The sequence below is a fragment of the Acanthochromis polyacanthus genome, chromosome 11, assembly GCF_021347895.1.
Source record: "Acanthochromis polyacanthus isolate Apoly-LR-REF ecotype Palm Island chromosome 11, KAUST_Apoly_ChrSc, whole genome shotgun sequence".
Lineage (NCBI taxonomy): Eukaryota > Metazoa > Chordata > Actinopteri > Pomacentridae > Acanthochromis > Acanthochromis polyacanthus.
Window position 1 is genome coordinate 2,690,386 of NC_067123.1, and position 21,015 is coordinate 2,711,400.

At 41.6% G+C, this 21,015-nt stretch overlaps 2 protein-coding genes across 4 annotated transcripts in view; both read left to right on the forward strand.

The window, feature by feature from the left end:
• hivep1 (HIVEP zinc finger 1) overlaps positions 1–6,241 on the forward strand; it is a 77,609-nt gene extending 71,368 nt beyond the window's left edge. For all 3 annotated transcript variants that reach the window (XM_051955654.1, XM_051955655.1, XM_022214963.2), the window contains 5 exons: positions 5–138; positions 262–437; positions 2,092–2,193; positions 3,808–4,322; positions 4,547–6,241. In XM_051955654.1, coding sequence (XP_051811614.1) covers positions 5–138; positions 262–437; positions 2,092–2,193; positions 3,808–4,322; positions 4,547–5,644 — 2,025 coding nt within the window. In that variant the 3' untranslated portion in view covers positions 5,645–6,241. The remainder of the gene's footprint in view (positions 1–4; positions 139–261; positions 438–2,091; positions 2,194–3,807; positions 4,323–4,546) is intronic.
• A 9,265-nt stretch (positions 6,242–15,506) lies between these two features.
• On the forward strand, positions 15,507–20,238 carry edn1 (endothelin 1). Its single transcript, XM_022214964.2, has 5 exons — positions 15,507–15,896; positions 16,099–16,249; positions 16,531–16,680; positions 16,839–16,904; positions 19,419–20,238. The coding sequence occupies exons 1-5, from the start codon at positions 15,836–15,838 to the stop codon at positions 19,546–19,548; spliced, it is 558 nt and encodes a 185-aa protein (XP_022070656.1). The 5' UTR covers positions 15,507–15,835; the 3' UTR covers positions 19,549–20,238.
• Positions 20,239–21,015: the final 777 nt, after the last annotated feature.

Sequence of the window (21,015 nt, forward strand, 5' to 3'; positions counted from 1 at the left end):
GCAGATCCCAATAACCCAGAAGTCTGCATCAGTGGAAACCAGAAGTAAAGTTCAACCAGAAACTCAGGCCAGCAACGATTCAGACAAGGACTTGGCATCTACAACGGAACCAAGACGAGTCAAAATATTTGATGGCGGGTATGATTCAAAACAGCTAATAATTTGACAAACTGATGAATTTTTCTGTGCTTTTATTATTAATGTTACTTCTTTGGTTTCACAAATTTGTCTTCCACAATGTGTGTTCCTGCAAACCCACAGATACAAATCTAATGAAGAGTATGTTTACGTGCGTGGGCGTGGACGGGGTAAATACATCTGTGAGGAATGTGGGATTCGCTGTAAGAAACCCAGCATGCTGCGCAAACACATCCGCACCCACTCTGACGTCCGGCCATACCACTGTGTCCACTGCAACTTCTCATTCAAGACCAAAGGTTGGTGTCAGAGCTGTGAATCTGAAGCTACCATCCATGACCGTCATACAAACATAATTATAAATCATTTTGAATGTATTTGTCCTTTAGATGATCCAGGTCCATCTGTGGGATTTTTTAAGCTGTATTATGTGTTTTGTCTTCATATACTGCTCTATATATTGCTCTAAATTACATGATACTGTGCCTTTTGTAGATTAGGATGTTGTTGTCTTTTGTTTTTCTCTTATGTTTGTATTTCAAGTTTTATGGTTAGAGAGAAATACAATTCCAGTTCTCTGCATGTGTACGCATGCAGTAGAACGGACAATAAAGCAGACTTTGACTTGATGAACTCCACACACCATGATGAATGTTGTTAGGGTTGGACACTGAGAAGCAGCTCTACAGAAAAGGATTCAGGCCTCTGTAAAACACTTATTTGAGCTCTGAGTTTTAAGTCAAAAACTTCAAACTCGCACTACATTCTACTACCCAAACAGCGGCGTTTTGTGCCGTCTCGTTCTGCAAACACCTCTTGTGTGTCTACTGCTATTAGTCTTGCTTGTCTTCCCATCTCTTAATGCTTTAGTCTTAATAAATCATGAGTCCAAGCTTATTCTCCGTTAACCAGCTGTTCCTGAGTTCCATTATTAGTAAATGATTCTACAGAACGTTTAACAAGAACAGGAGTGGACTCTGATACCGTTACAGTAAACCCAAATAATTCCAGAAACCATAACTGTCGCTTAGGCTCCAGCACCCCCCACGACCCTAGTGAGGATAAAGCAGTGTATAGAGAATGAATGGATGGATGGATAACTGTCGCTATGGTTTAATCTGTGTTAAAAGACTTTTCACACGTTTACTGTGAAGAATGCAGGAGAACGCTGTAGTAACATGACATGAACAGAGACTCAGAACTGAATAAGCTCATGTTACTGCCTTTTTAGCGACACTTTGCTGTGACTGCAGCAACTCGCCCACCGAGAAAAACCCACTACCCACAACAAACCCACTCACCTACGTCACCGGCTTCATTAAAGGGGATGTGGCTTTGTTACCTCACTGGTTAAAAAACACATTAACGCATACAGTAGTTAGTATTTGTTTGCTTTCACTGACATAGATGGGAGCGAATAAATGCAACATGGTGGTAAATTGAAAGCAGTAAATGTCTCCTGTTGCTGTTACACATCATTAGATTATTCCTCCTCGTGTTGATTTAAAAGCAGGATTTTACAGTAACCATGACCACCTGCTGTCCAGAGGATCTGAAATGTTAAAATACAAATGACACACAAGAATACACACAGGTAATCCTATTAATTTAATAAAACTTGATCTGCTGACTGAACATGAAATCTAAGACAGTATAATGGAGGTGAGAGGGTTTACCTCCTCCTTTCACAGGCTGTGAAATTGAAGATGTTCCTTCTCCATCTCTTAAACCAAGACAGTATGATTCACCGTTCTTTATCGAACTTGCCTTCCCACGCGACACTGCAGAACAGTACTTGGTGTCAGCAGCCCACGTTCATTTAAAAATGTCTTTATCAGTTACTCACCCTTTACATGCAGCTCGCCCAAAGACCGCATACTCTTACGTAAACTCCTTCTGCGCTATTGTTGCAGCTCTGCCCACCTGTAAGACCTTATTACCTCTGTTTTGCAGGGAATCTGACCAAGCACATGAAGTCCAAGGCCCACAGTAAGAAGTGCATGGAGATGGGGGTGCCTGAGGGTCTCATTGACGATCAGGACGCAGAGGACTCTGGTACGATGCTTCAGTGCTCAGGCTTAGTTAGAGGAAATACAGAAGGATCAGTGTATGCATGGAAGCCTCTCTGCTGTGTTAGATCAGGTGTATTTACAGTATATTGTAATGATGACTTCAGCCAGCCTGTTTCTGTCTTAAACAACAGAACTGGCCTTTTTATGAGTAGTTCTCCTCCTGCTAATGGCATGAGATATAAAACATGGATTGTCCCTGCTTGTGCTCAGTTGCTGTGTCGATCAATAGCTTTGCCATGGTCTAATTAGAAATTCTAAATGCAGCTTCTTCCTCTGTTAACTCACAGCGCATGTGGGCGGCATGCACAGCGTTTAGAAAGAGGAAATTGCTGCATCTAATTTTAGAAAAAAGAGAGAGAGAGGCTGCCTGAAAGCATTCGATGGTCCAAGTCTCCACGAGCATATTTGTTTTTCCTCCTCTGATGGAGCTCAGTGGCGTACGCTGGTCCAGGTGTGAACCACAGAACATCCTGAGAAGGAAAGAAGTCCTGGATGATAATGAGGAATCTTTTGTGAATGAAAGTAGTTCAATGCTACCTCAGGGCCTGTCTGTTTTCATACTAGCTGTGATGACTTACACTGGGAAAAAATGGTCCTCTCAAAACGAGAATAAAAACTTATTTCAAGGAACTTTTTACCTTGAAATAAGTGAAAAAAAATCTGCCAATAGAACAAGTGAAAAATGGCTTGGTGTGATTTCTTGAAATAAGATGTAATATTTAGAACAGTGAGATCTTAAAATTAGCTGTAAAACTTATTTTAAGCTCTATTTTACCAGGATTGTCAGGCTTAGGTGTCTTAACCCTCCTGTTGTCCTCGTTTACAGCACCAAAAATATTGTTGCTTTGTCTGAAAAAATTTTTAAAAAATCAGCAAAAAATTCATCAAATTTATAAAAATTTGCAAAATCTTCAGGAAGAAAATTCCTTAAAAGCTTCCCTTAAAAGTTTTATTTGAAAAAATAAATCCCCAAATTTGGCAAAAAAATAAAAGTTTAAATTTTTTTTTAAAAATCTAAAAAATTGTAAATATTTTCAAAAAATAAACAAAAATCTTCCAAAAAAATCCTAAAAATATCTAAAGTGATTGCATATATATCAGTAAAACTTCGGATACTTTCTTTAAGAACATTCAGGAAAAAATCAACCAAAATCCAGTGACATTCTCTGGATTTTGGTTGATTTTTTGTAAATGTTCTTTAAGAAACATTTTGTTAACATTTGTTATTTGCCACCAAAAATGTTCAAAAATTTCCCAAAAATGTTGAAAATATGGAAAGTTTCACTGTGAAAACGTGTCCCCCCCCCCGCCATTTTTAAACTTTAAAACGGGTCAATTTGACCTGCAGGACGACACGAGGGTTAAAACAAGATCATTTCAACATTGTTTGACTTAACGAGATATTTAAGATGCATCGTCTTAAAACAAGTCCCTCCTTTTGCTGAAATGTGTCTTGTTAAGTGAATTTTCTCTTAAATCAAACGGGATGAGACATTTTGACTAAAAATAAGACAAACAGACCTGGTAAGATTTAGAGTTTTTGCAGTGGATTCTCTATAGAAATCCCAGATTAGACTAAATATTGTGTCATCTGCAGGAGACCGCAGTCAGGTGAGCAGCGCTGACCGTCAAGATTCAGACGGAGACGACTCTGACGGTCCCGATGATGAGGAGAACGATGACAACGAGGAGGAAGAGGAGGACAGCCAGGCGGAGTCTGGACTGTCTACCAACCCTTCTGTCTCTGCCAGTCCTCAGCATGTCCCCTCCAAAGAGGCTGAAGTCCCTCCTAGTGCCCTCCTGGCCCAGATGTCCATCAGCTCCGTGTCCCTCCCTCTGTCCCAGCCTCCAGCTCCTGATCCCCACCCATCGTACTCTGAGTCTGTCCCCATGATGAGCCCCGTCCCTCTGAGCAAACAGATCTCCATCTCCGGGTGCTTCCCCACCTCTCCTCCGCCTGCTGCCACCACATCAGAGTCCTACACCTCAGACACAGAGTCGGTCCACATGATGAGTCCAGTGTCCCCGTGCAGGCAGATGTCCATCGACTACCCTGACTTTGATGTGCCCCCTAGTCCCCCAGTTCCAGGCAAGCCCTCCAAGCTGGCCCAGGTGAGACCCCGTTCTTCTCCCTGTCTGTCTGTCCACCCCTCCCTGTCTGCCTCCCGTCTCTCCTGTCCTTACCCTCATTTTGTCTCCTGCATGCGAGGCACTTCCACAAAGCTCCTGTGAGTTCTCTGAGCTCAGGTGAATGCAGGCTGGGTGGATCATTCTGATAACATTTCATCTTCAGATCCTGTAGGATAGTCTTGACATAAGATCATTCTGTTTTCCAGGACCCCTCTGGCCCTCCTGCTGTGGCCATCAGTGAGTCCAGTGTACCGGTGGACCGGGGCACACAGACCTCCTCCTATGCTTCTACAGTTCCCGCACAGCTCCCCCTGCAGGGCGTATCCCAGACGGTCGGAGCAGAGACTCACCTGTTCAGCCACCTGCCCCTGCACTCCCAGCAGCCCTCCCGCTCCTCCTACAGCATGGTCCCGGTCGGAGGGATCCAGCTGGTTCCCGCTGGCCTGGCAGCTTACTCCACCTTCGTACCGATCCAGGCCGGCCCGGTCCAGCTCACCATCCCAGCGGTGAGCGTCATCCACCGGAACACCAGCCCACTGCCGGCTCCCAACACTCCGCCCCGCCCGGAGAGCCTGCAGCCCCAGCCCCTGGTGGTCCAGGAGCCCATCAGCAGCGTGGTGCCCTGCTTCCCTCTGGGGCAGGTCACCGGCCTGCAGGCTCAAACCATCCAGCCGGTGGGTCTGGAGACTCTGAACCTCATGGGTCTGACCAACACCGGCCTGGCCTCCACACAGCTGCTGCCCCAGCAGGGCCTCACCCTCAACGCCACACTTGGGCTGCAAGTTTTAGCTGCCAACCCCACGTCCCAAAGCAGCACCGGGCCCCAGACTCACGTCCCCGGCCTGCAGATAGTCAACATCGCCCTGCCGGCCATCATTCCCTCTCTCAGCCCTCTGTCCACCCTCAGTCCTCTGCCCAGCTCCTCTGAGAGGCAGGGCAGCCCTGAAGCTCCGGGAACACAGCCTTCTCAGACTGAAGCTGGACTCGGCTCTGCTTCACCGGCCGCCCCTCTGAAGGCCAGCAGCTCTCCAGAACCGAGCCCAGGCAGCAGGGCTGGTCCTGGAGGTAATGGTGGAGCAGAACTCACACAGACTGCAGAGAAGGAACAAAGAGACAAATCCCCACAGCAGCATCCGTCACCAGCTCCACAGAGCCAAGCAGACAGTCCCCGACGGTCACCATATGGGGGCGCTAGCGATCCTGCACATCTCAGACCGGCTCCAGTGAGCAGCTGGCAGAAGGTCATCGACGACGATAACGAGGCCTCCAGTGACGACGAAGACAGACTGGTCATTGCCACCTGAAAACCCCGAGTGTAAAGCTCTTCTTGTTCTCTTTTTGTAACTCTTGTCACTTTGTAAGACTGAAAACACTTTTCAGGGGTTTGTCTCTTTGCAAACCGCCGTTCAAAGCACAGATGCTGACGTTCATGTTGTATGTGCAATCACACGATGATTCTAATGACGACCAATCGTTTCATTTTTACTTTTGTCAGCTCCAGACAGTTTCTTTTTGTACATGTTGTATAGACAATTGTGCCTTTATGGAGTTTCTTGTTTAGGAACCTGTACATAACTCCTTATTAATTCAGTGGTTGCTTGTGTTTATTTCAAAAAAACAAGAAGTAAAGAAAGACGTAAGAATGGAGGATGTGAGTTTTATTTTGGAGGATTTGTCATTCGTAAATGTATGGAAATATAAATGTTGTACTGGTATATGTACATTTCTATGGATTATGGGGCAATGTTTCTGTGTACAGATGTTGTGTTCAACTATTTATTATAATCCATCTAGTGCCCATTATGATTCATAAGTCCATAGGTTTGTGCATTATGGTAGCTTTACATGGCTGTATCAGTATTCTGAACTGTATCAGTAAAAATTTGTTTATAAACCTTTAAGATGTTTTATTCTATTTCTTCTTTATCAGGACAGACTACAGGTGACAGGTAGTAATTTATGATTAGAGTATTTTGACGATGAACAAATGGGACGATGGCATGAAACTGATCGTATTTGTTCTAAAAAATGTTAATGTTGTATTTTCCTACTCGGCTTCATTTCAAAACATGAATTAGACCTGCAGCGATCAGCGGATTAGTTGATTTTAGGGCTTAGCTTTTCACATGTTAATACAGGAAGTCCTCGGTTTACGGTGTTTCATCGTTACGTTGGAACTAGTTGGTGAGCGGGGCGGATGAATGCATCGTCATGACTTTGTTTGCTGCATTCACTAACTTGTAACTTGTAAAATGACTCATAAATGAATGAAAGTTGTTGGTATTCATGACTTTTATAAAGAACTGATCCATATCGTGATGCACACGACGACTTTGTTTACATTTTCGATGGAGTTCCAAGTTACACTTGAAAAAAAATTATTTCAAGGAACTTTTACCTTGAAATAAGTGAGAACATCTGCCAACAGAACAAGTTAAAAATGGCTTGGTAAGATTTGTTCAAATAAGATCTGATATTTAGAATACTGAGATCTTAAAATTAGCTGAGGAAATTTATTTTAAGCTCTATTTTACCAGGACTGGAAAGCTTAGGTGTCTTAGAATAAGCCAGACATTCTAAAAACAATAGCAGTTTTTCACTCAAAAATAGATTTTTGCTTTCATGTAACCTCCTCATTTGAGGTGTATTAACCCTCCAGTTGTCCTCATTTACGAGCACCAAAAATATTGTTTCCATATCTGAAAAAAATCCAGAAAATCAGCAAAAGAATCCCCCAAATTTGGCAAGAAAATTCTTGTAAATATTTTCAAGAAATGAGTAAAAATCTTCCTAAAAAAAATCCAAAAAATGTCTAAAGTGATTACATATATATCAGTAAAAGTTCTATTATTCTCTTTAAGAACATTCACATAAAAATCGACCAAAATCCAGCGAAAGTTGCTGGATTTTGGTTGATTTTTATGTGAATGTTCTTAAGAAACATGAAGTTTTTTTTTCCACCAAAAAATGTTTAAAAATTTCCCAAAAACGCTGAAAATGTGGACATCAGAAGTTTCACTGTGAAAATATTTTTTCCACATTTTCTGACTTTAAAGCGAGTCAATTTGAGTTTTCTTGTAAAATTAAATTCAAAACAAGATAATTTCCACATCGTTTGACTTAACAGGATATTTAAGATGCATCGTTTTAAAACAAGTCCCTCCATCTGCTGAAATGTCTCTTAAGTGATTTTATCTTGTGTCGAGTGGGATGAGACGTTTAGACTAAAGATAAGACAAACAGATTTTGGGTTTTTGCCGTGTACGGCTAAAATCGTCTTACGTCGGTCCGTCGGAAGGGAACTCTAACGTAAGTCGAGGACGTCCTGCATTCAGTGATATTCCTACTCTGTGATAGTACACAATAAATTAGACTTTCAGCCTGTAGGTGAAGTAAACTATGACAAAAAATGTGATAAGCATTTTTTCAAATTTACTAAAGACTTTACAGAACAAATTTTTAAAGCTGGAGTATGCAAGAACACAGGAACAGGAAGAAAAAGTTAGATTTTAAAAGCATACAACCAAAAAAAAAACAGCTAGCATCCCTTCAGGGCTCCCTGCAAAGCAAATGAACAATTAATGAGTACAACTGGAGGACTGCACTGGTGAGTACAGCAGCATGTCACATCCAAAAACATGCTAAGGGATTCCAGCAAAAAAATTAAAAATGTCTCTGGATGAAACAGTGTACGTTAGCTTTAACTAAACACACAAAACGTAAACGTCATTAGCAGCTGGTCTGAACAACTACAGCTTGTTTCTGAAAAAATACTCCGAGCTGCCAGATTAACCTGAATGTGTGAAATGTTTTTAACAGTTCACGAGACTCTCCAGCGAATTAGAGATGTTAAAGCTGCAGTGTGGAGCTTCTGTCGCCCCCTTCAGGCAGTGAGAGTAACTACATTATCACTGACGATGCTAGCTTTTCATGCCTTCTTTTTGGACTATAATCCCGGTTTCTTAATTATCTTGAACATTTGTTAGACACTTGCTCAGTTTTTCCTCTATTCGTACTCCGTCGCCACCCATTTAATTAGAAATACAGATATTTACATGGCATTGATGGCTTAACCCTCGTGTCGTCCTGCGGGTCAAATTGACCCTTTTGAAGGTTTGAAAATGTGGAAAAAAAAAAATTTCACCGTGAAACTTGTGATGTCCACATTTTCAACATTACTGGAAAATCTCTGAACATTTTTGGTGGAAAAAAATAAATGTTAAAAATGTTTCTTTAAGAACATTCACATTAAAATCAACCAAAATCCAGAGAATTTTTATGTGAACGTTCTTAAAGAAAATATTAGAAGTTTTACTGATATATGTGGAATCACTTTAGATATTTTTAGGATTTTTTTGGAAGATTTTTACTCATTTTTGAAAATATTTACGAGAATTTTCTTGCTAAATTTGGGGGATTTTTTTTAAATAAAATGTTTAAGGGAAACTTTTAAGGAATTATTGGAATTTTTTTCCTGAAGGTTTTGCAAATTTTCAGGAATTTTGGGGATTTTTTCCAGACAAGGAAACAATACTTTTTGGTGCTCGTAAATGAGGATAACAGGAGGGTTAATCAGCAGTGGGTGAACTACAACTACACCAACTGTCCAAGAAACAGCATCACTCCGTGTTCATTCTGCAGAGCCCAAATGGAGTTGCTAGCGTAACCGTAAATATGAGTGAAATAAATAGCTACAATCACTGTACTACATAGGTTTGTTGTCTGCAGTGCTGTTCTTCTTTCTAACCTATCATCTCTGGTTTGTGTTGGTGAAATGGTAAAAAAAAACAAAAACAAATCCGAGCATCCTCGGCTGTATTCAGTTAAACTATTTAGTTCCCTAAATATCCGAGCGGCTACAACGAATAAGATCCAATCCTCCAGTGATAAAACGTTCCTTAAAATCACCGTTTCAAAATAAATGAGTGGCTCTTGATTTAAAAATGAATCTCATCCTTTTTTACGGTCCTGGTAAAGAGCCCTCTGAGGAGCAAACGGACTGGACTGGACTCAACGAGGGAAACTTCCTCTCGTCTTAAGAGCTTCACAATCATCACCTCCTTGTTCCACCCCATTCAGAAGGTGACTCATCCATCTACAGACCTTCCTCCTCTTCCTCCTCCTCCTCCTCAGGGCTCACTGAAGCCTGTGGATGAAGCCATAGCAAAGCAAACAGAGCCCCCTACAGGTCAGGATCTGCCAGTGGAGCAGAGGTAGAAGCTCATCTTAGTTCAGGAGCCACAAACATCCCAGTTTGATCTGAAGTTAGCCAGACCAGTTAAATCACAGCATAATAACCTATAAATAACCACAACTCCTAATTTTCAATGGCACGAAAAAAATGAGAAAAAAGTTACAAAGCGACAAAAACATGGATGAAAGACACAAATAACACAAAAAATGACAAAAACAAAAAACAAAACGACAAAAACATGAGATGAAAACAACAAAAACAAGACAAAATATTACAAAAACCAGACACAAGATAACAAAAATGAGACAAATGACACGAAACAAAACAAAAAATGAGACAAAAATTACAAAAGTGAAAAAGAAAGCAACAAAAAACTAGACAAACGACACAAACGAATAAAGCAAAACATAAGATGACAAAAATAGACAAAAAACAAGCGAGACAAAAAGGACACACAAAACAACAAAAACATGAAACAAACGACCAAAGTCAGACAAAAAACAACAAAAACAGACAAAATAACAAAAGGGAGCCTTTTCTGAAATATTACACAACACAATAACACCACAACATCAGATGTTCAACCTAAACATCACAGATGTGCTCCTGGTTGTTTCTGTAATCCTGACCAGTGGAAACTCTGAACACCAGCTCCTGATCAGAGGCATGTCGGGATACTTTAGACTTTTACACTTTCACCATGCATGCTCAACACACACACACACACACACACACACACACACACACACACACACACACACACACACACACACACACACACACACACACCGTGTTTTCCTATCATTGTGGGGACTTACCATTGACTCCCATTCATATCTAACCCCTAACCCTAACCCTAACCTTAACCCAGACCAAAACAATGCCTAACCATAAAGAAACGTTTTTGCACTTTTACTTTTTTCAGTAACAACAACATGGCCAAAAAAACACTGTTTCTCCCCGTGGGGACCTCATTTTTGGTCCCCACCGTGACACAAGTCCCCACTGAGATAGCTTGGAGTCAGGTCAAAGTCCCCACTGGTATAGACAAACATGTACACACACACACACACACACACACACACACACACACACACACACACACACACACACACACACACACACACACACACACACACACACACACACAAGTTGATTTTCCACTGCTGCCTACAGCACAGTATCTGAAAATGCAATTTAGGGAAATGAAGTACTGCTGGGTTTCCACTGCTTAGTACAACTGGTGGTGGAGAGAAACCATTAGAAGGGGTTCTGTAGAATCACTATCACCTCATTCATCAGGTAACTGTGTGGAGCGTTTAACAGGACTTCAGATTTAACACAAACTACCTGTCAGGCTGCAGATCCACTGGACTGCAGCAGAAAGATGATCTATTAATAATGTCTGCTTTATGTTTACTGTGTGCCCAGAATCTTGACAATCAGGACACCAGATAAAGGTGTTTGCTCTGCTTATGTAATAATGAGTGTAGAATTCTCAGCCCTGCACAGTTTTACTGCTACAAGGAACGAGCTGCATTCAGTTCATTTAGTTCCAGCTCAGTTCTTTAATCCAGACCAAGCAGAGGACAAAACGTCTCTGAACCTCTCTGTCTTCTTTGTCTGCAGCTCTGCAGAGTTTTAGTCCCAATAATCAACATACTGCTTTTAGGCAAAGGGCTGGACCATCTAATTAGTGACTGTGTGGAGTCACTGTGTACTTTACAATGCTTTGTGTTTTTTCACGGACTTTAAAATCTATTTCTGATTGAGTAAATATTTAATAAGCATGTTACTCATTGTTCTGCTGGGGTCCAATAAGGGGAATATTTCATTTTAGTTTGCTTTCAGTCTATTTTCCCTCATAAAACAGTGTCTAAAAAGTTTTTTCATAAAAAACTCATTGCTTTTTGGGTCATTTTTAAATAATTTCATTGTAATTTATAATAACTACACAGTTGTTTCTGTGTTTCAGTCCAGTCTCTGGGTTTTATTTAATTGATGAGCTTATTTTTTATTATGGATTTCTATTGCAGTGTGTATCCTATCTACATCCCATGAATAATCGCTGGCCATGTTCATTTGGTTCAGTGCTCTAAAGCAAATAGGTTAAAAATATGTCAAATCTAAAAATACTAAATTGGACTTGACTCTTCTCAGTGTCAGTGGCTCGTTATCAACCAACCAATCTATTTTTGGAGAAATTTCCAGTTGGGAAAACCACTCATACTTCTACATGAGGATATTTTAACATAAACAACAACAAATGTTTCATAATTATATACTGTAAACATAGAAATTGCACAAGTTCTCCTATATATAGAAAATAACTGGGTTATTTATATTGCAGTAGGTTCTTCTATAGACAAGAAATGTTTAAAAAATACCCTGAATTATTCTATATATAGAAAATATTTATACTGCATTGGGCTCTTCTGCATACAGAAAATATTTAAATTGCACTGGATTCTTCTCTATATATAGTAAACTTAGAAATTGCACAAGTTTATTATTTATATATAAATATTACATCGAGATAGATATTAAACACCAATATTGAACAAGGTTTTTCTGCATGTAGAACATACTGATTTTGCACGTGATTTTATATATACTAAATAATGATAATTAATGCACAGGTTTGAACATACTGAACATACTTTCCTTAAATAATGCAGTGAACTTTAACGGCCCTGCAGTACTCCTACCTGCAGTATTTCGACCTTAGGCTTGTCACGATACCAGAAATTTAGTAGTCGATACCAATACCACTTAAATTCTACGATACTCGATACCACTCGATACCACGGTAAAAATAAAAAAATCCCCTGTAGTTCAACACACACTTGTAGTGACCACACACTTGGGACACTCTCTGCCATTTCTTCTGTGGACTCTCTCCTTTCTGTCCTTCTCTTTTCTCTTCCTTCATGATTTTACAAGCCGTGCAGCAGCGGAGGTAGCAGGCGCGTTGTGCCACAGAAATGACCGTCTGTGTCAAACACCGTGAGCTGTATAGTAGTCCAGATATATATTTCTATATTAAACGAGGCTTCGAGGCACACAATTTGCCCTGAGGATATTTTGTAATCGAATTATTCGGATTATCCGAGGAATCTTTTCAGCCCTAAACGTCACAAAACTATTATGCGGGACAAACAAGGCTGGACATGCTTGTTACTTTGCCATGCAGCTCATTTACTATGGGCTGGGCTTATCTAATCATTGTAACGTAATTAGATATGAGCAACAATGATAACACGTGAATTCAAATGCACTCACTTTGAATTCTGTGTACAAGTCTGGATGCTTGTCTTTTAAATGTTTCGCCTAGTTGGACGTGTTGCTCCCCTTCGCCGTGCTGCGGTGACGGCATTTTTTGCAGACGGGTTTTTCAGGATCAATAACCAATCCGTCCTCATCAGCCTCAAATCCAAAATACTTCCAGACGCGACTTCTGGCGTTTTTTTTTTTCCAACTAATTGAGGGGCAGCTGCTGTTGTCGAGCCAGGTGCGTGTGCCTCCTCCATGCTGCATGTAGTTGATCTCTTTGCAGCGTAGTCAGTCATGTGATCAGCACTGTGTGAGGGTTGCCAGATAATCGCTCATTTACAGCCAAAAAAACAACGCTAAAGAAGCGACCAGATCTGGCTCCTCAGTACCTGCGGTACTTTGGGTAGTCTCGAAAAGTCAGTACCGTCATGCTTTCTGAATCTTAGTACTGACTTGGTACCGAAGTATCGGTTCTCGTGACAAGCCTATTCGACCTCCTACCTGCAGTACTTCGACCTACAGTACTGCCTGCTAACACCTAGAGTGCCTGTATATCAGAGTGGCAACATGACAGGTCCAAAGAATTTTGGTCACGTGATCTATGGGGGCCATTTTGTTTCCAATTCATGAACGCCGGTTATGCCTGTTAACGTTGTTTACACCACAGAGAGTAATTCTAGGTCCTTTTTCGCTTCCTACATACCTGTAAAATGACGGGCTGTTGTGCCTTTGGGTGCACAAATCGATGGGAGAAGGGATTACACGTTTAGATTTCCCAGGAGTAGTGAAAGAATGAAACTGGGAAAATAAAGTCCAGAGAGTGGGATGGAAACCGACTTCATCATGGTTTTTGTGCCAGGTTAGTCCCATGTATGTACTTTCATGTTATGATGTATGGGTGAATGACAGATAGAAAAGTTTGATGTGATTTTAGGCAGTTGTGGTTATTTTGACTTTGACCATTTTCATGCATGGAGATGCATGAAATATGGGCCGCTGAAGTTTAACGGGGTAACCCGTTAAACTTCAGCGGCCGGTATGTGCAAAAGTATTTTGCTAAATTGACCGAAGCTACAAACTCAATGATAGAAACATTATACACCCATGGAAAGCTTACATTCTCATGAATCCGCCGGTATAAACCACTTTCAGATGTGATTACCACAGCGGATAATATAAACACATTTGTCCAAAAAACAGCAAATAACATAAACAGCACAACTCACCTTTGAATGCTCAAAACTAGTCACAGATGAAAATATTCCACTAAAAACGGCCATAACCCAACCTTGGACATCCAGACAAAACAAGCCAGTACAATATTTTGTCCAAAACATGTCTTGAAATCAGTAAGCAATCCACAAATGGCTAGCTTTCGTGAATGTGCACCTCGCGCTGCGCGTCCCATATTGAGTGAATGGAAACAAAATGGCGTCAAATCCCCAGTTGTCGCCACTCTGATATACAGGCACTCTACTAACACCTAGAGTGCCTATATAATGAGAGTGGCGACATGACGGGTCCAAAAATTTTTGGTCACGTGATCTATAGGAGCCATTTTGTTTCCAATTCATGAACGCCGGTTATGCCTGTTAACGTTGTTTACAACGCAGAGAGTAATTCTAGGTCTTTTTTGGTTTCATAAATACCTGTAAAATGACGGGCTGTTGTGCCTTTGGGTGCACAAATCGATCGGAGAAGGGATTACACATGTTTAGATTTCCCAGGAGTAGTGAAAGAATGAAACTGGGAAAATAAAGTCCAGAGAGTGGGATGGAAACCGACTTCATCATGGTTTTTGTGCCAGGTTAGTCCCATGTATGTACTTTCATGTTATGATGTATGGGTGAATGACAGATAGAAACGTTTGATGTGATTTTCGGCAGTTGTGGTTATTTTGACTTTGACCATTTTCATGCATGGAGATGCATGAAATACGGGCCGCTGAAGTTTAACGGGTTACCCCGTTAAACTTCAGCGGCCCATCTGAGCTTCGACAACAGCCTCCCTGTTCATTCACATGATTTTCAATTCAACAAACAGCTGACCGTTTTCTGTTTCCTATTTTCTGTTTTCCGTCCAACCTGCAGTCACTTATCAGCCTCATATGACCCGAACAGGCTCCGTGTTGTTCACCTGTTTCTGGGCTGTTAGCCGCCGTTAGCATGAGGATGCTGTTAGCCATATGCTTACAGCTGCAGCAGCGTACAGGCGGACGGGAAAACGTATTTTACTAAATTGACCGAAGCTGCAAGCTCGATGATAGAAACATTATACACCCATGGAAAGCTTAGATTCTCATGAATCCGCCGGTATAAACCACTTTCAGATGTGATTACCACAGCGAGTAATATAAACACATTTGTCCGACAAACAGCAAATAACGTTAACAGAACAACTCACCTTTGAAGGCTCAAAACTAGTCACAGATGAAAATATTCCACAAAAAACGGCCATAATCCAACCTTGGACATCCAGACAAAACAAGCCAGTAAATTATTTTGTCTAAAACATGTCTTGAAATCAGTAAACAATCCATAGTTTTCGTGAATGTGCACTTCGCGCTGCGCGTCCCATATTGAGTGAATGGAAACAAAATGGCTTCAAATCCCCAGTTGTCGCCACTCTCATTATATAGGCACTCTACTAACACCGTCCCTGTACCGCCCCCTGCTGTCCAATCACAGCACCGCTCCATCAGCCAGTCTCAGGTCTCCTTCTATCATCCAGCCTCCCTCGACCCCCCCAGCCAGCACCTCCAGCTCCAGGTCCTCCTCCCGGCCTGCCCGGCTCCTTATCGGGCTCCAGAGACCAGCAGACAGCGGTGAGCGGGTCCAGGCCGGAGGACGGAGCAGCAGGAGCGGCGGGAGGCGGAGGGGAGGTGGGAGGCTGCTATAAAGTCAAAGGGCTGCACATGTGGGGACAGACTGCTGGAGGAGCGGAGGAGGACGGAGACCTGCTCATCTATCACCTCTGAAGGATTACTCACACTTTACCCACTGTTTGGCTTCACAAGAACCCGCGAAAAATGGATTTATACGTTTTTATTTCCGTGTTATCGGCGATGTTCTCCTGGATTTCCTGCACAGGTAACAGCTGCTCATGTGATCCCTTCTAGTTAGGGATAAAACTGTCATTTTAGAGCTGCAGTAACTGGATTCTTTCTGTCATTTAGCACCTTTAATGTGAATTACTCCCATCCAGTGTGCAGTTTCAGCAGATTACCGCAGTCTTTCACCGACTTTACCGTCACTTTATCTCCGTGTTTTCATAACGATGCTTTAATTGCAGCTCTACCGGCTCCGGTCACAGACGCACCGACCGCCTCCACCGGCAGCCTGCGGCCCCGTGTGCGGAACAAGCGCTGCTCCTGCGCAACTTTCCTGGACAAGGAGTGCGTGTACTTCTGCCACCTGGACATTATATGGGTCAACACACCTGAGTGAGTATTACTACGAAGCTACGCATCAATACTGTAGTTCAGGTGAGGAGGTAAAACGAGGAGCGAACTGGTTAAGCTGGAGATTTTTTTAAAAAAAAAGACTTTGTAAGGAGTAAATTATAATTATAAATATTTTTTCCTACCTTTACAGTCTTGTGTGTGTGTTAGGTGCAGTTTATTAGATATAAAAGTCTGAAAAAGTCTAGTTTTGCCGTGTTTTTTAGCTTTAATTTTAGCTTAGCATCCAGGAGTCGACCGTTAATTTGAATTTTTCTGTCCAGGCGCGTGGTCTCCTACGGACTGGGCAACGCGCCGCGGACGAGGCGCGCACTCGTGGACTCCATGGCAACCAGCGGAGCTCCGCGCTGCCGGTGTCTGCGGGAGAACGACGCCACATGCGGGAGTTTCTGCGGGAATCGAAACCTGCGCAGGTGTGTAATTTACCGGGAGCGACAGGAACGAACCAAGCGAGGCTAAAAGATGATATGGAATAAAAATAAAGCCGCCTCCAGTGTGTGATTTCTGCCGCACACCTGGGAACAGGCTGTGCTTTAAATGTACGTGGAAATGACTGTCGTGTCGCCCTCAGGTATGATTCCACGGAGATCCGATCCCCGGAGGGCAGACAGCAGCCGGCAGCAGACAGCATCAGGAGGTAAGATTCATAAATGGACCAACGTCTGTTCTGTGGAGGATGAGATTAAAAAGAATAAAACAAAACAGTAAAATAAAAAACAGCCAGCATAGGGGCCAGTCCAGAACTGGAGGACATTTTACATCCCATAATGCACGTATAAAACCCTAAAACATCAGCAGTGTGTAAATGTTCTTGTCCTGAGAGCAAATCTATAAAAAAAAAAAACTAGGAGAAAAGAATGTTTAAAATATTTTAAATACCAAATAAGTCTGGAGTTCCACAAATACCATTTTTCTCTTGTCCCCTAAACTGGATCTCTAATAAAACAGTTAGAATCTAATTTAAATCTCCTTTTATTGGCTTTCTTTTTTCATTCATGGCTCTGTAATTGCAGGAAAACATTTTTTAATCAGCATAATATTTTAATTAATAATTATTCATGGAGCGTGTCCCACAACACGTTAGCAGAACCTGTAGATGATGGTTTTGTTGTTTTGTGTCTCTGTTTTGTCATTTTCTGTCTCATTTTTGTCATTTTCTGTCTCGTTTTTGTCATTTTCTGTCTTGCGTCTGTCGTTTTCTGTCTTGTTTTTGTCGTTTCCATCCTCCAACAGTTTTCCTACAGAATGAGTAGAGCAAAGCTATGTCCTCTCTTCTATTTTCCATCCATTGTCAGCCTTGATTGAATGTCTCTCTCTACCTCATTATCAGGATCAGACTCATTCTTTGGACTGTTTTCCATCAGTGGTCGGCAGTAACAGCTAGCTAAATATCTAGCTTCTACTGCTGAGAAAAAGATCACATTAGCATGGATTAGAGTAGGGTTAGCAACAACACAGAAACATGGAATAAAGATGAGACAATCAATACCTATTATTGATCATTGTGGAGCAGAAAGGTTCGTTTTTCAGACATTTGAAGCCAAACATCCTCCAGTTCTGGAACAGCCCTGGTGTTTTTAGAGATTAGGAGGAATCCCCTGTGGATGCTGATGACTGAGCAGCTCGGTGAATTCCTCAAAGCCGCTAAGATTGTCTGGAATTTACCTCCAGTGTGAGAACCGAGCGGTTCTGGAGCTCGTCTTCATGTTCCATCATGTCTGGAAGCTCTCAGTCTGAGGCGCCACATCAGTCTGCTCCCTGACATATTAATAATTGGAAACAAGGAGATGCACAAACTGCTCAGAAACCTGCTCTGACAGCTGAACCCACCCACTTATTGGTTCAGCTTTTATTAAAAATAGAGTAAAAACAGAAGCTTGTTCACAGAGGGTCCAGAATGCTGATGTCTGCTGTAGTTTAGCTCAGGTTTGTCAGCTTAATCTCCTTAATTATCAACAATAAATCAATAAATCTGTTGGAAATCAGAGGATGGGATACTGAAGCTTTCAAAATTGATTCAAAATATCTGTAAAATAATAATATTTTAGCTGATTTAAATACAGTCATGTCATTTTATGGTCACATATGAAATAACACTTTATTGTGTAATTTTTCTAGTTATTATCTGTAGTTTAACACAACACTATTTTCAGTCCTAAATATACAAAATTTTTCTTCCAAATAATGCCAAAGTATCTGTAAAATAAAGAGATGTTTTGCTGATTTCAATACAGAAAAAAATGGAGTAATTTTATGGTCAAACACTGCAAAATAATAATAAGAAATTACTTGTTTAAAAATAAAGATTATTACCAGGTTTGATCTGTTTTTTAACAGTACAACATGTAAATGAATCCCATTTTTTCTGAGAATGTAATTTTATAAAAACAGGAGAAATCCGTAAAATAACTGTAAATTGCACCAAAAAAGTGTTGAAAACATTTATTTTTTTTGCAGCATAAGGTTTTTGTCTGACATTAAATGAAGCAGGTTGAGCTCCCTGATGGAGGATCTCAGTGTTCATCTGAATTATAGTCAGGTTAAAGTGTATTTTATATATTTTTTGAAGGGAATCGTGGAGTCTTGCTTTTTAAATATGATGTTTTACCATTTTTTTCTCAAACCGATCAATTATTTACCAAATAGTTAGCCGCTGATTGACAAGCTAACGACTAATTGAATAATCTCTGCCACACTATTTCTGTCCACAATGTTAAATATAAATCTGGAGTCATGATTGTAGTTTTTATTTTCTTGTTTGCTATCAATGAACCATATTTCGGCATTTTTAAAAAAACTTCTTTAGCTCGCTGATAGCCTTAGTTTCCAGTGTTTATGCTAAGCTAAGCTAAGCTAAGCTAAGCCAACCAGCTGCTGACTGAACAGACATGACACTGATTTATACCCAAAGATATTCAGTTTACTGTCATACAGGAGGAAAGAAAGCTCATTTCTGCTTATTAAATGTGAATTTAAATGATTTTAACTCCTAATTGTTCAGGTAAAATCACATCATAAGTACCACTGCAGGGTTTAAATTCGTTGGCTTGATTCTTTACATCAGTCGTCTGTTGTTTTAACGACAGCAACGTGACTTATGTAACCTCCTGCATGGTTCAGACGTCTGACTGTTTTCCGTCTTGGTTTACAGGCTGGCTGGTAACCAGGTGTCGCCGGTAGCGCTGAGGGCCGCCCTGAAAACCCGTCTGCTGCTGGAGAAGTGGAGGGCGAGACAACGGCGACGAGTCAGAGCCTGGGAGGGCCACGGCTCGGCCTCCTAGACCAGAAGGACGCCTCCACGCCTTCTCACAGGAAGGTCCTAGAAACACCAGCCAGAGGGGGTCCTGAAGGCACTGCAGAGTCCACCAGAGTCCACCTGAGTCCACCTGAGTCCACCTGAGGCCACCAGAGTCCACCAGAGGCCTACTAACCTCCACGTCTGCAGCGGAGCTTTCACAACTCGACCGGCTGCACTTCAAAAGAGATCCGGGACAATCTGAGGAGATAAGCTGAGCAGAGGACTCGGCCACAGTCTGCTAAACCAAGGACACTCACTGACTCTCCTCTGGACTCTAGAAAACACCAAACACCATTTCAGAACCTTGAGGGGATTTCACTGAGCGTAAATCCCCTCCGTCTGTGGAAGAGGCTGTTCTAAAGGGATGGTGTTCCTCATATCGTGGCTTCTCTCCACGATCTTCATCGACTGAAACTGTTTTACTGCATTTACACAAACGACAGGTCGTCTCCTGTCTGCCAGCTGCTGGGAGTTTTTCCTCACTGATCACAGATTTCTGAGCATTTATCCTAATTTATGTTTTCACTGTCGTGCTCTATTTATTTATTCTTGTTACAGGTGAATGTAATTTCAAGGCCGTATTGGTCCGTGTCATTTCTGTGAAATGGTTTTTCCACTAAGCTGCCATAATGTGGCCAAACTGTAATAAATTTTTACACTTATTTAAACCTGACGGATTGACTCCTTCGTTCTTCTTGTTGTTGGTTGAGAATCATCTGTGGGCTCTGGAGGGTTTAGGGCTGGATAACAGAGCACAAAGAGCAAAAGTGAAAGAAAAACACAGCAGAGAGTTGATAACTAAGTGTTGATGTGGAGCTAAAGAGCAACCAAACAGCTTTCCTTTCATGTCTCTGCCAAACCCTGCAATTTCTGAATCAGCTGAACGTAGATTTACGGTTTCTTTCAGCGGCTCAGGTTTCAAACAGCCAGCTTGTTGTTTGCTTTCTGCCCTCTAATGATATTCCTTAAAATACTCTCAGAAATCCTCCACCTCTCCGAGCGCTGCCGACCGGTGACTCAGCAGATGTGTGTTTTTCTGCTCGGCTCTGATGGTTCCTCCAGATTTGGGTCATAACGTTCAGCTGCTGTCCTTTAATCCCCTCCAGGAGCTCTACGTCTGCTACTTCCCCCCACCACACCTCTAACCTCCAACCTCCTGCCACTTCCGCTCATATCTCAGCTCTAATCTCAGCTCTAATCTCGGCTCATGAATCAACTTTAAATCATTTCTGTAAATCACTCGTCTAGTCAGTAACGCCGCTGCTGAAAGAAAAGCCTGCATCACGGAAACTTCACAGAGAAAGATGTTTTGGAGCCGATCAGATCAGGTTTAAATGAGAACAAACCAAAGATGGAGAATTTATCTTCACCCACTAATCAGCAGGACGTCAACCAATGATTATTTCATGGTTGAATTATCGGTCTGTTGTTTTCTCCATTAATAAAGATG